The 12,227-nt window shown below is 40.3% G+C and overlaps 1 protein-coding gene across 1 annotated transcript in view; it reads right to left on the reverse strand.

Moving 5' to 3' along the window:
• Positions 1–291: 291 nt before the first annotated feature.
• The window catches only part of LOC136884463 (ribosome biogenesis protein NOP53), an 89,872-nt gene continuing 77,936 nt past the window's right edge, over positions 292–12,227 (reverse strand). The window contains exons 7-8 of the mRNA XM_067156653.2: positions 8,808–9,068; positions 292–398 (exon numbers count right to left, since the gene is read on the reverse strand). Of these exons, the coding sequence (XP_067012754.1) occupies positions 332–398; positions 8,808–9,068 (328 nt within the window). The 3' untranslated portion in view covers positions 292–331. The remainder of the gene's footprint in view (positions 399–8,807; positions 9,069–12,227) is intronic.

Raw genomic sequence — 12,227 nt, forward strand, 5'->3', positions numbered from 1 at the left:
CATGTCTTGTTAGGAGACTAAGCACACAATAAATCTGACGTAAATACCACGTTTGGAATACCTTGAGTAGTGTCGACATTTCATACCCATACAGGAATATCGGGACAGTAAGTGTTCAGAAGAGGTCTTCAGTACAATATTCTTTTACCTTGAGAGAGAGCATTTAGCTACTGGATGGACTGAGTAGCTTAGTACTTGCTGTCGTTGGTCCTAAGCCTGGATAGAGGAGGGGTGGGGAAGATTGCTTCCCAACCGAGAGGCCATGAAATTCAGGATGGAAAAGGCAGTAGCAATAATATAAACATTATTTATTTCAATTGATATACAAATATCACACTTCCCAGTCCATTCTGTGTGAAGCCTTCTGAAAAACTTTCTTCTTTCCTTTCTTTGCATGGCTGAAACAAAAAAGAAACACACAGTTTATTTATTTTTTAATGTACAGTAATGAGGAACATGACATGCTACTCAAGGAAGAAAAGTAAAGTGCCCAGGGAATCTTTTTTTCACACCCTTCATCACCCCCCACCTCTCCTCTCATGCTTTGAAGGGTTGGAACTCGTCTAGTTTTTCCATTATTAATGTTAAGAGCCATAGTTCATGGTGTAGGTTACTGTAGTCGCATCCTAGTTCACAAACCATGGCCAACGGCTGAGTGGCCTAGTAAGTGGTCCTCAGAGTCGGGATACCAGTTGCTACAGAATGGGAGTGGGCACCTCAGACATATTCTGAGTCATGGCCTTCCTTGTGCTCAGGCAGCTAGGGCTATACAATCCACCGGTGGTCCCTAACCCGTTAGAGGAGAGATCCTCACTTGGAGTATGTGTAAATAGGGTAGCATTCTGCTTCATGAATTTACCGAGTTCAGAACATTTTAAGCAAGCCTCGCACCTATGGGAGTAATGGAGTCCCACTCCCATTTGACAGGTGAGGGACTCCTTGGAAACAACTTGGTGAACTAAATGGAATTCGATGGGGAGCTATCAATATTAATGGGGCTTATGGAAGAAAGAAAGTAGAACTGGCTGCGTCAGCAAAGAGGATGCATCTGGATGTGCTAGGAGTAAGTGATATTCGGGTAAGGGGAGATAACGAGGAAGAGATAGGAGATTATAAAGTGTACTTGACGGGTGTTACAAAGGGAAGGGCGGAGTCTGGGGCAGGGCTCTTTATCAGGAATACCACTGCACGCAACATAGTTTATGTTAGGCATGTAAATGAGCGAATGATGTGGGTAGATTTGGCAGCTGGAGGAATTAGGATGAGAATTGTCTCAGTATATTCACCATGTGAGGGTGCAGATGAGGATGAAGTTGACAAGTTTTATTGAGTGACATCGTAGTCAGGGTCAACAGCAAGGATAGGATAGTGCTAATGGGCAATTTCAATGCGAGAGTTGGAAACAGAACTGAAGGATACAAAAGGGTGATTGGTATATGTGAGGAAGATATGGAAGCTAATAGGAATGGGAAGCATCTGCTGGACTTCTGTGCTAGTATGGGTTTAGGCACTTATGAATACATTCTTCAAGCATAAGACTATTCACCACTACACATGGGAGGGTAGGGGTACCAGATCCATAACAGACCTTATCTTAACTGACTTTCAATTCAGGAAATCTGCTAGGAATGTACAAGTTTTTTGGGGATTTTTTCGATGATATAGACCACTATCTGATCTGTAGTAAACTAAGTATCTCCAGGCCTAGGACAAAGTGAAATCTGTCTGCAAACGAGTAAGGGTCGAAAAACTCCAGGACAAGAAAATTAAACAGAAGTGAATGGTTATAAGTAGTAGGAAGTTCCGAACAGTGGACAGTAAGAAGGTTCAGGATATAGAAATTGAATGGGTGGCATACAGGGATGCTGTAGTAGAAACAGCAAGGGAATGCCTAGGAACAACTGTGTGTAAAGATGGAAAAAAGCAAACATCTTGGTGGAACGATGAAGTGAGAGCAGCGTGTAAACGTAAAAAGAAGGCTTATCAGAAATGGCTCCAAACAACAGCTGATGTAGACTTGGATTTGTACATAGATGAAAGAAACAGAGCGAAACAAATAGTTGTTGAATCCAAAAAGAAGTCATGAGAAGATTTTGGTAATAACCCGGAAAGACTATGTCAAGCAGCAGAGAAACCTTTCTGGACAGTAATAAAGAATGTTAGGAAGGAAGGGAAAAAGGAAATGAACAGTGTTTTGGGTAATTCAGGTGAACTCATAATAGATCCCAGGGAATCACTGGACAGGTGGAGGGAATATTTTGAAAATCTCCTCAACGTAAAAGAACAACTTCAAATGCCACGTGGAAAAAAAAAAAAAAAAAAAAACCACCACATCCAAAACATATCCAACAATGTGCATTTACAATATTCACATAATGAACTTGGATAACTCACTGGCAAACATAACCTCATAAAATGAAAGAAGAAAAACATGATTCAAAGACTAGGAGAAATCTATGCTGGCTCTCGTGTGCAACTGCTTGATTCATTGGGTTACTTTACTATATACATTTTAGATGCCCTGTACTTGCACGGAATGTACCTGATGCTTAGAGTATGTGGTTTTTAGCATTTGCAATAAATGCAAAATATGCTGAAAATTTGTCAGTGTACGTGCCTTCATCTTACATGACCCCTACGACTGGTTTTTAGAAATTTCCAATTAGCGATAAAATGCGAATATGGTTTTAAATGCGAAATTATATAATTTATGCAACATAGATACAAAATTCTCTGTTTTATGCAAAATAAACATATATCCTTTTGACAACGATGTATTTTTCTTAAAAATAAGATATATGTTGTTAATTTCACGGGAAAGAATTATTACAGTGTCTTAAATCTTTCAATGAGTTGAATATCTTTCAATGGCCAAAGAGCAGCGCAAAGAACAACCAATCATACAGCTTAATGCACTTTCAAACACATGCGTTCATTCACTTTGCATTGATCCTTGATCATAGTTGGTTATTCTTGACATAGGTGTTGAGTAGTAGTTCTGTTTTAAAGTACGGTAGTGATTTATTGTCTGTTAGCGTTGGGGTAGAAGTGAACTGACGATCAAACAGCGTGCCGAGAGTTACAAATTGGAACATTTTTATGTAAGCGATACAAATACCATATAATCTCGAGTAAGACCCGCACCCTTATTTTGAAAGAACCAATTTAAAAAAAAGGTGAAGTCAAAATTATTTACAATCTTTACCCACACACATGAAATGATTAGAAAATACAAATAAAAGTAAACAAACATTTCCAAAATGATATCCAACGAGTTCATTCATCATCATCATCATCATCATCATCATCATCATCATTACCAACTTCGGGACTCATCACCATCACCTTCCCACAAAATGTCGCCATCGCTGCCATCCATAGCATTAGAAATGCTACATTTCCTGAAGCTCTTCCGTATGAGGTCTCCACGGATACGATTCCATGCCGTCAAAATCCACAAACACAGCAGCTGAACTTTTGGGCGCTGAATGCGACCAGTTGGTGTCCGTGTGTGATTACCAGCTGCCAACCATTCTGTATAGAGCTGTTTCAAGGCTGCTTTAAATGGACGGTTTACGCAGACATCCACCGGCTGTAGCATTGACGTCATCCTGCCCAGAATGACTGTTAGGTCAGTTTTCCCATCCTTGATATGTTTATTCACAGCGTCTGTTGTGTGGCCGCGGTAACTGTCGAGAACAAGCAAGCTCTCTTGTCCCAATAATGCACTAGGGCGACGTTGCCAGACACACTTTACCCAGTCTTCCACAAGTGAACTATCCATCCAGCCGGAGTTCTGAGATCTGACGATAACACCAGAAAGCGTCTTTCGCTTGAGAACAATGTACGGCGGCAATTTGATTCCGTCGGCGAGAATACACAATGTTACCGTACATCGTTGTTTTTCATTACCACCTGTTCTAATGGTAACACTTTTCACACCCTTAACACTCACAGTCCTGTCCACTGGCATTTCAGAGTACACTGGCGTCTGATCTGCGTTGCCAATTTGGGAAGCAAATATGCATCTTCCTTCCGCCACCGAATTATGTGACGCTGATATAACAATAACTTCTCTTCATAGGCATCAGGAAGACTCTGAGAAATTGAGGTACGCCTTTGTACGCTCAACCCATTTCTTTTATAAAAATCACAAACCCATCCTCGGCTTGCCTTAAACCCTTCCGACGAAAGTTCCTTTGCAATGTCTAATTCCTTTAGCTGACACATTTCGGTTGACGCACGATGTCCCAATTCCCACCTTTCTGTCACACATTTATAAAGTTTTTTTTCAAATTTCTGGAAACTGTACACTCAGTCCACGAAAAGTTCTATGATCACCACTACACGTTAATAGCACATTTTTCTTCTTTCTCCAATCGCGAATACACGACTCGCCAATATCGTATTTCCTACCGATGGCACGATTTCCAGTCATTTCGGCTTCCCGAACTACTTTCAGTTTCTCACTCGCAGTAAAAGATCGCAAACGCTTTGTGGAATTCATGTTGATACTCCGAGAACGTGCGTGAGATTGACGCCAAGCGCGGAAGTAGCATATAATGAGAGTGGAGAGAGCACTGTTGCCAAGCCGCGCCGGCGGTGATGCCCGATTTACGCGCATTCGGAAAGATAAATTTCCAAAATTTTAAATAAGATCCGCACCCAATTTTGGAAGCGATATTTTCGAAAAAAACAGTGCGGGTGATATTAGAGATTATACGGTACTAGCAAAACCCGACAGACGTTGTCCTGCCTGTGTACATTTATTTACCTCAGCATATACGACACTAATATCGGTCGTTTTCGATTACTTTTACATTTCCTCCTCTCCCCTTGGGCTGGGAGGAGTATCCTGCCCCCACACTATTTGATAAAAGCAGAAATAAGTTTTAAGGAACACATCATTATCTTCACATACTGTTGGGTAGGCAACCTGCTGATCGAACTTGTCTTGCGGTTTGCTTATCTTCCCCTATTATATTTTTCACCCCTTAGTGCCGAACTACCAATCAGATTTTGTTCAAAATAACTTCATAATCCATCTCAGATGTAATAAGAACAAACTGTGAAAATTTCAGCGAAATCGGTCCAGTAGTTTTTGAGTCTATTAGCTTCAAACATACCAACATCCAATTTTATATATATAGATATTGATACAAACATTCACTGAGGATACTGTGCATATGTGCCTGCAGAGTAATATCCCCATCTACAAGCTGGACCATCCTGCTTTCCAAGACTACCTTGAAGAGTAAGTGCTGTATTCAGATATATTTTTTGACGTTATTTATATTTGTGTTTAAAATATTCCCCCTCGTCCCACCAAAAAGAACCATGTGGATGGTTGTTTCGAAGTATTACGATTGCTATACGGCCTTGTTGATTTTTAGGTTAGGTCTCAAAGTTTTGACCAACAACCACGTGGATGCATGTTTCCTAACATGACAACTCCACGTTTAAGTTAAGTTTAGGTTGTTAAAAAAAAAAAAAAAAAAACCACCAGAAACCAAACAAACCTGGATGGACATTACTTTAAAATGTTACATTTTAATACATAGTCTAGGATGTAAAATAATAGCTTGTTTTCATGTACATAAATGGAAGTTTATAGGGAAAAAGCTTCAAAACTCGTTCAACTAGGCCAGCACTACGCCAAATGTTTTAAGTATTTGTCCTTATTTCCAAACTTTATTATTTTTAGCATGTTAAACAAAATTTGACTGGCCCCATGGGAGATCTACCTCGAGGTAGAGATTATGTTCCACATTGCAGAGGGAAATGCTGCATTGGACAGGAAGCAGACATCAGGCAACCGAGGCTCTTTGCTGTTCTATTCAAGACCCGATCACACCAACTGCAGAAGGACAAGTTTATTTGGCAAACAATATGATGAAAGAGGAAATTAAGGTCCAATTTAAGCAGTGTATGCTTAAATGCATAACTAAGCTCTCGAAGCACATGAGCGTCAGTGATACTAATGTGTTTTTCAATGAAATGTGCAATTTATTTAATTGTGCAGTTGAAGGACAAAACAGTGCTCTGGAACCCAAATAACTTGTCTTTGAAGCGTAACTTGCCATATTTTAGAAGTGTCACTGTTGATCAGTTTGTCAAGGGCTGCGAGGCATATCACCAACAGATGCTGCAGAACATTAAAAAAAAAAAAACAGTGACACTCTTCAAATGTTGATGACACTTAGGTTAAAGTTTCTTTCCTTTGCCTTGGCAGCAATGCAGTGCATTTGGGCCCCTGCGAACAGTGTAGATGTAGAGAGGGTTTTTTTTTTTTTTTAAACAAGAATAACATGACTGTAACTGATAGGCAGTCTCAAATGAAGGAGGAGACCATTCAAACAATTGGGATGTTGTACTTCAAACATCACTGAAATTCCTCTTCCTTGTAAGTCTGTTGTATTGTGATAAAAGAATACGTTCAGAACAGTATTTTTCACTTTGAAATTGTGTTTGTAAATTTGTAAATATGCATATTCGTGTGTGTGTTAATAGTCCTGAAGGCAAACCAGGTTGAAAAGTTACAGAGCTGGTTCCTGTAAATACTTTGAACCAAGAACTCATTCCAACATCAATTCTTACAGTCTTGATGTTTGTCTTATTTTCCATAGTGTATTCAAAACTGCATGACGAGCAATGTGTGATTAAACAGTATGATTTTACTCCCAACTGCTGTATGTGCAATTTTGCAAATTATGCCTATTTTTAACCAATTCGCTACAAAACGCTAAATTTGTAAATCAAATCTCTGATTTTTAAATGCTATAAATCACAAACTCTACCGATGCCCTTAAAACATCGTTGCTTATTAAACTTTCCTATGACGAGGGGAGGAAGTCTTGCTTCCGCCTGCATTACAATGCAGCACAGTGACGCTATCCTTTTATAATTTCCCACCATGGCACTTCTCCCACATTTCAGAAATGCCAACCCTGCAACACAACAAAGTATTCTTCTTCCACTTTTCCATCCATTTGCTTTTCCAGATTCTCTCTGGGTAGGGTAGTGTACCAAAGCCCTCCACCTTATTCGATCTTTCCACCATTTCTCCTCTAGTACTTTATTGCTATCGACTCATCTATTTACAATACAGTCCACAACAGAGCTCCTCCATCTCATTCTAGGCCTCTTTCCAGTCACTGTATCCATGAATGTTCTCTTTGGTATTCTCCCTCCTGGCATTCTCATCATGTGTCCAAACCATTTTAGCTTTGCTATATCAATCTCTTCTTGAAGTTTATACACTCCCACGCTTTTTCTAATTTCCTCATTTTGTATCCTATCTCGTCTTTCCCTCTATACTCCTCAAGAACCTCATTTCAGCTGCTTGTATCTTTCTTTGGTTCCCCTTAGTTAACGTCCAGGCTGCTTAAGCATAGGTAAGTATAGGTTTATAATAGGACGAGTATAAAACCTTCTTGACACCGGGCTGAGTGGCTCAGACGGTTGAGGCACTGGCCTTCTGGCCCCAACTTGACAGGTTCGATCCTGGCTCAGTCCAGTGGTATTTGAAGGTGGTCAAATACGTCAGCCTGGCATGTAAAAGAAATGCTGCAGGATAAAATTCCGACACCTCGGTGTCTCCGAAAACCGTAAAAGAGTAGTTAGTGGGACGTAAAGCCAATAACATTATTATTAAACCTTCTTGCACTTCATTGGCACATCTTTGTTCCATACAATGTCTCTCACACACTGGTAGAAACTTGCAGACTGCTGTACAATTTCACCATCCCAATATCCATCTTGTGATATCATGCTGCCCAAATATATATATAAAAAAAGAAAATAATAAAGTATTCTAAGACCCATGAATGCATGCAATCACCTTGATTCACAGTTTATACCTTTCAAATGCCATGCAGAAAGATTTCCAAAATGTATCCAACAAGGTGCATTTACATTATTCAAATAATGCACTTGGATAAGTCACTGGCAAACATAACCTCATGCAATGAAAAGAAAAAGCAGCATGATTCAAAGATGAGGACAAATTCTGCTGGCTCCCCTGCGCAAGCGCTTTATTTTTTGTATTACTGTACTATCTGCATTTTTAGATGCCTTGTGTTTGCAAGGAAAGTGCCCGACGCCCTTCAGACATCGTGGCTTATCGAACTTTCCTATGACGAGGGGAGGAAATCTCTCTCTTCGCCTGCTTTGATCCCAACCTTATACTGTTTCCCGACCTGGCACTTCTCCTTTAAAACCAGAATGGGCTCGGCTTAAAAACAAAAACAATACAGTTTCATCGCCATCGACAATGTTGTTCGGTGCATACAAATTAATTATATGAGCCACACTTTTTCACCAACTGTTGACATCGCCAGCATTAGCGGTTTCTGCTTCTCCACACACTGCCTGCTTGTGGCATTCCTTAAAAAGCTGAATACAAAAGAATTATGATTTTAATCTAAATTAGCAACCATGAAGCATACTGTAAATACTTGCACCTTCCATCGATTCGTTCCATTGTGATGCAAAGAAATTTTTAATTTAAATTACTCTGTAAAATAATATTTTTTAAAAATGTAATGGTAGTATTGAATTAAAAGTAGGAATTTTGGTCTTGAGATCAACACCGTCCTTCAAATTACAAAGTATCTGTATTTTTGATTGAACAATTTAAATAACATGCAAAATCATACCTCATGTTTCTGAGAACAAGAGTTTCTTCGAATTAGGTGGGATTTTGGATTAACCAATTTCGAATTAATGAAGTTCTAGTGTATTCCTTATTCCAACCAACATCAAACTGCTATTTAAGGTGAGCTCTACTACACATGACAAGTACTCACTGTTTGACAGAAGGCTCCACCACGTTCCTCCTCTGCAGGCTCTTGAACCTGTCATTCAGCAGGTTCCCCTCCATCTTGACGCAGCGTAAACTCCCCTTGAGATCCGTCGGCATATTAAATTCCAGCTCAGGGGCTTCAAATTTTGCTTTGCTAAGCCTCTTGGGTTCGTTTGCCTTTAGGAGCTTCATTCGTTCTCTCTTCTCACGAAGCTTGACCAGCTTCCGTTCCCTGGATTCAAACTGTTTCTCCAAGAGCTTCAACCTGCAGAGAAAGAACTTGGTCATTCAATTAGCTATTTACTAGAAAATAGAGAAACAAATGCATTGGTGTATGAGGATGATAACATGATATGGGGCGAGAAAGAAGAGGTAAAACAACTATTTATTCAATCAATCACCACTGATCTGAACTTAGGGCAGTCTCACATAGGCAGAATCTTGGAAAGGCATGCCTGTGTGCACGCACACAGAGTGTGCCTAAATCGGTCAAAACAAGAATTCAACAAGTTTGGATTTATAAAACCAAAACATGATGCTTGGTGCCAAGTAGAAGCAACGGGAAACTGAAATGGTTCAGCTTCCAACATCTCAGGAATGTTCTGTCAGCCAACTACAGTTATGTATGAATATTTGTTTTGAGTTGCATAAGCTCAGACAGGTCTTATAGTGATGATGGGATAGGACAGGCTGAGGACTGGGAAGAAAGCAACCATGGTGTTAACTAAGGTACAGCCCCACCATCTGCAATGTGTAAAAATGGGAAATCATCTTCGAGGTTGCCAGGGTTGGAGTTCCTGAATGCAAACTACCAGCTACATGGCCCGAACTGCAAAGCCAACTTGCTCAATCAGAGTTAAGGCAGCTGCAATCCTCTACAGCTCTGCCACTCAAGGGTTTCATGCTCACAAATCAAAGGAGTACAAATTTCTTGATATTGGAGACTCATTCTTTGCTTAGCAGATTATCAATTCTTACCTGCTAACTTAACTCCTACAATGGACCTTGAAAAGGTGTGCCAGTGTGTGCACGCACGCATACAGAAAGTGCCTGCTGATCCCACATTTCTGTTTCTCTACTACAAGGACTATTTTTTTAAAGCACCATTTTGCAATAAAATAAAACCTACTGAATATTTTAGGGTAATTTATGTTTCATCTAATTTTGGTAAATGTTCAAGGGACTCATACAAAGACATTTAATTGAAATAAAAACATATTAAATCATTATAATGAAGCAATGAAATTACTGGGAATACATCTTTATCCAAAGCGGAACCAGGATGCTTGCATGTATATAATTCCGGCAAAACTATTACGAGTGCTGTATGTCTTGAGTGCCATCAAAGATACCCAATAAATGAATCGGTACATGAAGAAACGAACCAAGTCATTTTTTCTAACTTTTCCGGAGAGACAATAACTGAATTGTGAATAAAATTCTGCACTGAACAAATTAATTTGTTTTACCAGGAGTTTTCTCCCGTTATAACACGACGCACATACTTCCTTTCAACACAGGACGATGTGCCGTGGTCAAATCAATAATAATATTCAGCAATTTAAGGAGAAAGACGTCTATTCTTCTTTCTTCTTTGTGCTTTCTACTGTAATGCTGGGCCCATAACATCATTCCCAACTGTGTGCCGCTGAAGCACACGTTGAATACACCACAGGGCAGGAGAATATATCAACGCGCTAGCAAGGCTCTTGTGATCGAGAGAGTGCATTACACTCGTAACGAACTGCACTCAGTCTCCCGAGAGTTGTTTTGTTTACACCTGCTGTTAAGCAACACTCTCTCGCAGGAATTGTGGTTGACTTTTGATCGTATAACTGCTATACAGGCTAAACAATAATTCAACCAGTTGTCATTCAGACAAAAATCAAAGTTCCTCCAACTAGCTCAGAAACAGCCGGTCTCTCGCACGAACCCGGATGCTAGTAAAACTGTCGTCAATCTTTCCAAAAAATCCTTTGATAAGAACCAAATGGCAGTTCTAACTAGGGGGTCTTAATTTCGCTCTCGCTCCCTCTAAAATTCCCACTGAGGAGTTAATTACTTCCGTTGAGGCAGCCATCCACAAACTACCTATGGATGAGGCTGAGGAGTTAAGACAGAAATGTGTGAGACTCATAAGGTCTGCTGTTGTACAAGCGCCCAATTTAACAAGAGGCGATAGGAGAGCTCTGAAGGAACTTAGAGATGATTCTGAACTGACCATTCTCTCAGCTGATAAGGGTAATGCGACAGTGGTTATAGACACTGACGAGTATAAGAATAAGATATCGGCTGTATTGTCAGAGCCTGTTTACAGGCTGAGCTTACATGACCCCACCACTCATGTGTCCCAACACCACCGTGAAGCTCTTAAGGCAATATTCAATTCCAAAAGAGGAGGCTAAACATGTCCCCATGGGATGCAGTGCCACCTAGATTATATGAACTGCCTAAGATCCATAAAAAAGATATTCCCCTCCGACCTATTGTTAGTGCGACAGATTCTCCTACGTGTGCTCTGGCTAAATATCTAAGCAAATTGCTTCAGGCACACACAGGACATACTGAATCATACGTCAGGGACTCTCGGTATTTCGTCAACAAGCTGTCAAACTACAACCCTTCAACCTAATGCACTTTTGGTGAGTTACGATGTGGAGTCCTTGTTCACTAAAGTGCCAATTAACTCGGTCATGTCTCTCATTGAACACCTGTTCCCTGAGGACATTATAAGCTATTTCACCACTGCATGACGTCCAGCTATTTCTTGTGGGGTGGGAATTTTTACGAACAGACGGACCGAAGTGGCTAATTTCTTTATGGAGCATTTTGAGGAGGAGACTATTGCTTCGGCGCCCTTCAAACCTATGATATGGTGGAGGTATGTTGATGATGCATTTGTGGTCTGGACAGAAGGTCCTGCGAAACTTCATATATTTCTAAACCACCTAAATCAGAAACATCCTTCAATTAAATTCACTATGGAGATGGAATCGGACGGATGTCTTCCTTTCTTGTATGTTCTAGTAAGAAAGAAACCAGACGGTTCCTTAGGACATACCGTCTATCATAAGCCTACCCACATGAATCGCTATCTTCATGCAGATTCTCACCACCATCTAGCACAAAAACAAGGCATTCTCATGAGACTCGCCAAGAGGGAGAGACGAATTTGTGAGCCATCTAATATCCAGGTGGAGATGGACACCCTCAAAGTCATGTTCAAGGGTAATGGTTACAGCGATTTGCAGATTCATAGAGCCCTGCATCCCAGAGAAATGACCAAGCAAAGCTCACAGAAGGAAGAAGTGAAGGGAACTGCCTACTTGCCTTACATTCACAACACCACAGATCGAACTGCCAAGGTCCTCAGCAAACACAATATAAAGACCGTGTTTGGCACTGCCACTAAAATTGCTCCCAG

Source organism: Anabrus simplex, chromosome 12, assembly GCF_040414725.1.
Source record: "Anabrus simplex isolate iqAnaSimp1 chromosome 12, ASM4041472v1, whole genome shotgun sequence".
NCBI lineage: Eukaryota > Metazoa > Arthropoda > Insecta > Orthoptera > Tettigoniidae > Anabrus > Anabrus simplex.